Source organism: Oryza brachyantha, chromosome 4 (genome assembly GCF_000231095.2).
Source record: "Oryza brachyantha chromosome 4, ObraRS2, whole genome shotgun sequence".
NCBI lineage: Eukaryota > Viridiplantae > Streptophyta > Magnoliopsida > Poales > Poaceae > Oryza > Oryza brachyantha.
In genome coordinates this window covers 2,466,669-2,475,732 of record NC_023166.2, presented here as the reverse complement: position 1 = coordinate 2,475,732, position 9,064 = coordinate 2,466,669, and the positions used below count along the sequence as shown (strand labels likewise).

Sequence of the window (9,064 nt, the reverse complement as noted above, 5' to 3'; positions counted from 1 at the left end):
ATCTCATGTTTATAGTGTAGATTTTTAATTAATAGTAGTTAATTAATCATTTATAGTATTCTCTAGTTTTTATGACATTATTGACCATTCATTTGGTTAAAAAATTATCTAAATATACAAAATTATAAGTCATAGGTAAAGTTTATACAATAATAAATCAAATATAACAAAATAATTAGTAATTATATTTTAATAAGCCGAATGGTCAAATATAAACTTAAAAGTTGACGGTGTTAATTAAAAATTATAGTTTTTAATAAGACAAATGGGCGTGATCAATGACGTTATATAAAAAATAAAGTAAGTATTATATTATTATCAAATTAGCCTCTCTGTTTCACAATATAAGACTTTCTAGTTTTACTTAGATTCATATGGATACTAATGAATCTAGACATATATATAAATTATGTACATTCATCGATTGGTAAATTTGTACCATATTAAAAAGTCTTATTTTTACTATATGAAACGGACGTAGTATCAAATAATCGAACACAGTGATGGCATGGTTTGTTCGTCGTCACCCGGTTCGGGTGGAGTCAAGCCCCGGACGGCCGACGATGGTACGCGTGGATCACCGGCCACGGTTTTTTTTGGTTTGTTTGCGTGAAAACGACCTGCGTGGCAACGTCGCCCGTATGTGTAACCTCTCAAGAAATTTCCATAATGGATGGAAGCGTGATGTCGGTGATGATGTGTTCGCTTGTACGGTGGGTACGAGATGTCTAGGGATGTTTAAGTCTGAAATAAAAAATTTTAGATGTCACGCCATGTTTTTTATCAGATATTGAAAGGGATTTTTGACACGATTAAAAAACGAATTTTACGGTTGGCCTGAAAACCGCAAGATAATCTTTTAAGCCTAATTAATCCATCATTAGCGTATGTGGGCTACTATAGCACGTATGGCTAATCACGTACTAATTAGGCTAAAAATTCATCTCACGATTTCTCACATAACTGTGTAATTAGTTTGATATCCAAATATTTGATGGGGTTGGTGAAATTTTTTGGGAACTAAACAGACCCCACGCTATCTGGAGACCGAGACACGGTTTTATCTGGACTGGAAAAGTAAACTGAAGATCGATCAGATATTGAGATAGATGATCTTTGTGACAATAGCACAAACCTTGCTTGAGAACAAGTTACTTCACATCTTTACAAATACATAGCTTTGTTCAAAATTTTTTTTTTTGAGAACAAGCTTTGTTCAAATATTAGTGATATAGATTTAAGTTATTTCATAGATAAATCATGATATTGAACCTGAAAAGTAACCGAAACTGTTTTATGTGATCTAGACATATAAATTTAAGCACTACAAATGAACACATGAATACAAATGAATACATGAATAGATCGAATATATATAAAAAATATCACCGAAAGTATATGAAACAGTAACATAATACCACGATATACGAGATAGGATCATCGATTAATACATGTGTTAGTCATCTAATCACATTTATTTATATATGTGTTGATAATCTAATCAGTTTACTCCAACATTTCTTCTCATGCTTCAATGTAACACACTAAAATTTGTTGCAAAAAAATACTTATAATTCTGAAATTTGTAAACCTTTGTCGTGGGAATCAGGCCTGGTTTAGTTCGTAAAAAAATTTTAAAAAACATCACATCAAAACTTTAAACACACATTTAAAGTATTAAACGTAGTCTAATTACAAAACAAATTTCAGATTTCGCCTGAAAACCGCGAGACGAATCTTTTGAGTCTAACTAATCCGTCATTAGCACATGTTGGTTACTGTAGCACTTATGACTAATCATGTCCTAATTAGGCTCAAAAGATTCGTCTCACTATTTTCTCTATAACTGTGTAATTAGTTTTAATGTTTATATATATTTAACACTTTATTTAGATGTCTAAAAATTTGATGTGATGTTTTTACGAAAAATTTTTGGGAACTAAACAAAACACCCCCTCAATATTCATTGCATGGAGAGCGAAACGCATGCATTTGGATTTGACTTACCAGAGTACAGATGATCGCTATCACATTGCTTAAAGAGCATAGTACATTTCTCTACTGCTATGTAAGAGCATCGCAGCAAATCTATTCGTCTCATCTCTCATCCTGTAAATAGAGCATGAAGAATAAAAGTTAAGCTCTAGCAGAACATCTATCTCATTCTATATTTTTAAGATGTTATCCATATTAGAATAGAGAAATTTCATATTTAGACGTTCTCTTTACATTCTCCAAATAGATATGAAGGATATCATATATGGATAATCTGCTAGAGTACAAATAGATATGAAAGATAAAACTGTATCAGATGATCATCCAAATGAAGATATGAATGATCAAATTTAGATAAGCTGCTGAAGATATTCTAAACTCTAAGTAAACAAATATTCTATCCGTTTCATAACGTGCCTAGATTCATATGGATGCTAATGAATCTAGACATATATATATTATATATATTCATTAATTAACAAATTTAGATAAGACTAGAAAATTTTATAATATAAAACGGAGGCAGTATAACACGATGAATTCTTTTAAGAGATTCCATCCGTATACTCTATCCGTCCTTAATGAAGGGGTATGTCACTACACAGATTTTCCAACAACAAATCAGCCAAATCTGAACCTTTGGATCGAAACCATACTTATGGGCTGCTGCTGAGTTGTTTCAATCTTCAATTGGCTCGTACCTACTAATGCACCCGCCACTGAGAGCCCATGTTAATTCATTAGTGGCCAATCACATATTGCATTTGTTCGTCTCGGTTTGCTTTTGGGCGGAACTTTTGGCTAATCACAAGTTCTGTTTTTTTTTAAAAAAAAAAGAAGTTATATTTTTTCTAAGAAAACCGTATATGTGACATTAACAAACAACCTTTGGGAGTACCATAGCTAACATTTACACTCATGACCTTCATTTTTCATTCATCGGACCGAGATCCAACGGCACATATCAATCAAATCATTCGCTATATAAACCAAACCCCGTCGTTAGAGAGCTGAGCTGAGCTCGTTGGTTGGTGAGGAGAAAGTAAAGACACCGGTAAGTCTCTCGATTGTCCTTTCTCCTTCTAACTAAATTCCACTAAGATCCGAGTTCCTCTGGACCTCACGAGGTGTGTAGCAACCATCCCCTTACTCTATAGGTTAGTTCCGTCCGTAGTTCCCCTTACAGGATATCTTGTAAGTTAGGTCTTCTCACTTCCTCGCTAAAGTTTGCCAGGGACAACCAGTGTTTCATGGCAGTTGATGCAAAGGCAGTCATGGCGCCATGCAAAGCTTGGTCCAAGCCAGCGGCGTCCTTGACACCAGATGTGTTCTTCACTTGGTCAATGCCAGGTAATAAGATCGTGGTGGTGGCCAGGGCAGAAGTGATGGCGAGAAGTATGTTTACGTATGTGTTTGGGTGACCTTCTTGTAGCAGGGATAGACTTGGTGGCGATGGTGGTGGAGGTTTCGATTGCGTCGACGCTACCAACACCCACATGACCATAGCGATCCAAGGCCATTTATATTACCTTTCCTATTATCACTTCATCCGTCTAAAATTATTGGGTCATGGAATCATTAAGCCAAAGACGAAGCTATGCTGGTATTATTCATCTTTCCTGGTGATGTTTCTTTTTTTAGCAACTAAGTTATGATTGCTAAACCAATGAAGCTACAGCCTCCACCTTTCAGAGGCCCCAACCACAACCGGGGTATTTAACTTTTTGTCACTCTTACGAATGTTCATAACAGATTTGCTACTGGGCCGACCTGTCATAAACTCATGAGGGTCCACATGTCATAGACAGCGAGTGATAAATCTGTTATGACCACTCGTAAGAGTGGCAAAAAGTTAAATTTCCCCCACAACCTAGTTTTTGGACCGATACCTTTGAGGATACAGGAATGCTTCTCATTTTCCTTTATAGTTGCTCGTGTTTACTGCATCACCACGGATGAGATTGATTTGTTCGCCGGTCAAGCTTCTATATGCAAATCCAGACCTTTTTCCATCCAAAGCCGATGATCCCCAAGCAAATCAGGAGGTTTAAAACCTATAAAAAGTTTCGATCAATTTTCTACCAAATGCCATTTAGTAATTGCCATAAATTTTGCTTTGTAGAAGAAGCAAAACGACTTTCAAGCCAAATTCCAAATATTTATAATCAATAGATATAGAAATTACAATCAAAGTTAGAACGTAATTTCAACCAAAACAAGTCGTAAATACATTGCACAACATACATATGTCACCTGAATTGCCAAATCATGCTCACTTAAATTTGGGTTTTTTTTTTGCAGATTTCTTACATTAGGTTTTGCTTTACGATTTATGCTCTGGTGACCCCCTCCTCTAGCTTTGGTGACTCCTTATCTAGTTCTGACGACCACGATGAATGACACTAGAGTTAGGGTCTAGCAACCTCATCTTTTGGCTTATACAAGCATAAGCGCAGCAGCTTATTCATGATTAAAAAATAATTTATGGGTGAAACTTTTATATGTGTGTCCTTAGTGATCTAAAAGTAAAGACAAAAAAAAAGTTACAATGAAAAAATTCTCAAGTTTTGGTTTATAAGCAAAAGTATAAGGGAAATATGAGGTCGTAGGTTTCCAGGTCGGGGCAGGGGTGGGATGCGGTGGAGGTAGAGGGAGTTCCCTAGGCTTATAGCAATGATTGTAGGAGGCGGTAGCCTGGCAAGGGTGGGAGTGGTGCTCAGGAGCTTGGAGCACGAGTAGGGCAAAGGGTGGCACTAGTAAGGTCGCCATCGTTTTAGCTAGCTCAATACAGAGAAGACGAAAGAAGAAAGGATAAAGTTACTCAATACTTCCTCTGTTTTTATTTGATGTTTTTAGTGTGGATTTTTATATTTTAGCCCTTTTAGAAATCTTCTTTTACAAATGGTCTCCTACGAAAACATTAATGAATGGATATTTTTTCGAAGCCAATAACCTTGGCGTCGAGATTCAATGATCGTTGGTGTCGAGACCCTTGCCCCCCAGCAGTCAAGACATGAGAAGGTCTATGCAAGAGATATTGTCACCGAGGACATATTTGTCAAAAACATTCTAGAAAAATAACCTATTCATTAAAAATATTTACAAATAGATCCTTTTCTAAATTGAGGACCTATTTGCAAATATTTTTTCTTACACACACACACATATATATATATATATATATATATATATATATATATATATATATATCATTTATGAATTTTTATTTTCAAATAGATCTCAATGCCAATAACTTTGGGGTCTTTCTTCGTATGACTTAGCTATCACGAGATCGAAGGTGTTAGCGTCATCATCTTTAGCGCTAAGATATTGGACCACGACGTCGAGCAAAAGGTTTTTTGTTTAAGTTTCTAAGTGTCTATTTGTGATAAAAGTTTTTTCAAAGGACTATAATATAAAATATTTAGACTTTCGATCTATTTTGACCATTCATCTTATTTAAAAAATATATAATTGTTTTGTTATAATTTGATTTATTACTTAAAAAAATTATGAATGACTTATAATTTTATATATTTACATAAAATTTTTAAATAAGATGATCGACAGATTCAAAAGTTTGACTCCATAAATAAGGCCCCTTTTGATTCAAAGGAATTGCATAGGAATTTTAGAGGATTTCATTCCTATAGGAATTTTTCCTACAAAGTCCTTTGAATCAAAGGAATGAATCCTATGAAATACTATAAAATTCCTATGGAATGCATATTCCTATACAAGTTTTAGAGAAAATTTAACAAGATGTTGAACCTCGTGGAAAAAATTCTTTGAGTCTATATCTCTCCTTAAATTCCAGTGTTTTTCCCGTGGTCCAATTAAACGGTCATTTCTATATTTTTTCTGTGTTTTGCAATGATCTGTTTTACACCTACGTTCCTGTCAGAATTATATGTTTTTTCTATTCCTCCGTTTTTTTATTCCTGTGATTCAAATGGGCCCTAAAAATGTCAAAGAGAGAGTACTTACGTACGTATCTTAGTATAATTCCAATGGGTAACACTTTGGCTTTTTCATAAAAGCCAAACGATATGTTTGCAAATGAAAAATAATATATATATATATATATATTTATATATGTTTTCTTAGTGATCTAAGAACTAAAATAAATTTCAGTGAAAAAATAACAAGGGTTTCTATAAAATGTTAATGGTGAGCTACCGCGGCACCCAGACACGTGACGGGCCGCACCGATGCAGGGTATGGTACGACTGCAGCTTCCAGTCTTACGCTAAATATAGACATCGCATGCTGGTCAGCTCCAAACGCACATCGCCTTGCGCGCGCTACTAAAACCCACACCCCACCATCGCTTCTCCCCAACCCCTCCACTCCACCGCCACCATGCACTCCTCGATCCGACCTTTGCTCCTCCTCCTCGCCGCCACCATCCTCTCCGCCATCGATCCCACCACCGCCGCCGGCGACGACGACACCCTGAGGACGTACCTAGTGGTCGTCTGCCGGACGAATGGCCCCAAGGAGGCCGGCCAGCCTCTGCGCGCTTGGCACGCCTCGCTGCTCGTCTCCGCGCTCAACACCACCGCCGACGCGATCCTCCACGGCGTCGGCGGTGGCGGCAGGCCCGCGATCGGGGAGAGGATGGTCTACTCCTACCAGCACGTCGTCAGCGGGTTCGCCGCGCGGCTGACGGCGCGGGAGGCGGCGGCCATGGCGAGACTGGAGTGGTGCGTCGACGCGATCCCTGACGCCACGTACAGGCTCGCCACCACGGACACACCGCGGCTGCTCGGGATGAGCGGGCCGCGGACGGGGGCATGGAGCGTGGCCGGGAACATGGGGGAGGGCATCATCGTCGGCGTCCTCGACAGCGGCGTCGACCCGCGCCACGCCTCGTTCGGGGACGAGGGGATGCGACGGCCGCCGCCCAAGTGGCGCGGACGGTGCGACTTCGGCGGCGCGCCGTGCAACAACAAGCTCATCGGCGGGCGGGCGAAGACGCTCGAGGACCACGGCACGCACACGGCGAGCACCGCCGTCGGCGCCTTCGTCGGGAACGTCGAGGTGGAGAGGTTCAACCTCGGGACGGCCTCCGGCATGGCCCCCCGCGCGCACCTTGCCATGTACGAGGTGTGCTTCGCGGACAAGTGCTCCTCGACGGAGATGCTCACCGAGACGGAGAAGAGCGCCTTTATTGACGGCGTCGACGTGCTCTCCATCTCCGCCTCCGACGAGACGCAGAAGCCGTTCTACGACGACCTCATCGCCGTCGGGAGCTTCTCGGCCGTCATGTCGGGTGTGTTCTTCAGCACCAGCGCCGGGAACAACGGCCCGACCCCCGCGACAGTCACCAACTGCGCGCCGTGGCAGCTCACCGTCGGCGCGAGCACCATGGGACGGCGCGTCCTCTCCAAGGTCCAGCTCGGCAACGGGCTGGTACTCGACGGCGAGGTGCCCAACAGTTACGGAAGCGTCAACAACAAGCCGATCGTCTACGTCCGCGGAAATTTCGCCGACGGCACGCTGAAGGTGGTCGATGTCCGCGGCAAGATCGTGCTCTGCGATCGCATCGACGATCAAGAAACGCTCGAGAAGATGATCGGGGATGCCGGCGGCGTGGGCATGATCGCCATCTCCGACCAGAGGCACCTCCTCGCGACGACACCACTGGGGACCAACTTCATGGCCGTGTCGCGCGTCAGCTATGCCGACGGCGAGACGATCAAGGCCTACGTGATCTCCACGGCGAACCCCACGGCGAGCCTCCGCTTCGCCGGAATTGCGCTGAACGCGTCCTCGCTTCCGGCCATCGCCGAGTACTCCTCGAGAGGGCCCTGCGACCTGCCCAACATCGGCGTGCTGAAGCCCGACATCACCGGCCCCGGCACGAACATCGTCGCCGCCGTCCCGGACAAGCGTCCCGGCGCAAGCACCGCCGCGCGCACCCGGACCTTCAGCGCGAAAAGCGGCACGTCCATGTCGACGCCGCACCTCTCTGGGATCGCGGCCGTGATAAAGAAGGCGCACCCGGATTGGTCGCCGCACGTGATCAAGTCGGCGCTGATGACAACCGCCGACGTGACGCACCCTGACGGCACGCCGGTGATCGACGAGTCGACCGGCCAGCCGGCGAGCCACTTCGCCATGGGAGCCGGGCTGGTGAACCCGACCAAGGCCCTGGACCCGGGGCTCGTCTACGACCTCACGGCGGAGGACCTGATCCCCTACATCTGCGGCCTCGGCTACAACGACAGCTTCGTGAACGACATGATCGCGCAGCCGATGCAGAACGTCAGCTGCGCCCAGTCCAAGAAGATCCAGGGCAAGGACCTCAACTACCCGTCCTTCCTGGTGACGCTCACGGCGGCGGCGCCGGTGGCCGAGGCGAGGCGCACGGCGACCAACGTCGGGGAGCCGTCGGAGGTGTACAGAGCGGAGGTCGTCGAGCCGCGGGGCGTCGCCGTCGAGGTGGTGCCGGACAGGCTGGAGTTCGGCGGCGCGCTCCAGAGGAAGGAGTTCACTGTCAGGTTCAAGAGAGGCCTCAAACCCGCCGTCAACACCGCGACGGCGGGCAGCTTGCGGTGGGTCTCCCGGAAGCATTCCGTTCACAGCCCGCTCGCCGTTCTCTTGGTGGCGTGAATCAAATCAGCTAGCTGTAGGTGTAGCGATGATCGATTGCTAAACCAGGATCATTAGCACTGGAAGATAAGATCAATGTATGCGATTAATAACATAACATTGATCATCCTGTGTAAACTCTCTGTTTGCTATTTAGAATTACTCTTCAAATCCAAAAAAATCCATAGGCTAATTAGTGTGAGTGGCATTATCCTAATGACCTAATCTCAGTTTTACAGTCTAGAAGCTACTGTCATAGCGATAGAGCACATAAAGTACCTCGAGGTACTTATCAAATCGTTTCTAATCGTTGGATCTAGCTGAGTAGGATGTGTACTGTTAGATCTAACGATCAGAAACGATTTGGTGCCGCGAGGTACTGGTACCTCGAGATACTTTTTGTTGGACTAAAATAAATCTCCTGAAGAAAACTGGTAGAAAATAGCGAAACATTGTCGCATATTCAGAGATT

At 43.4% G+C, this 9,064-nt stretch overlaps 1 protein-coding gene across 1 annotated transcript; it reads left to right on the top strand.

Moving 5' to 3' along the window:
* Positions 1-6,336: 6,336 nt before the first annotated feature.
* LOC102699583 (subtilisin-like protease 4) lies at positions 6,337-8,903 on the top strand. Its single transcript, XM_006653115.3, has one exon. The coding sequence runs from the start codon at positions 6,358-6,360 to the stop codon at positions 8,611-8,613; it is 2,256 nt and encodes a 751-aa protein (XP_006653178.2). The 5' UTR covers positions 6,337-6,357; the 3' UTR covers positions 8,614-8,903.
* The last annotated feature ends 161 nt before the right edge of the window (positions 8,904-9,064 follow it).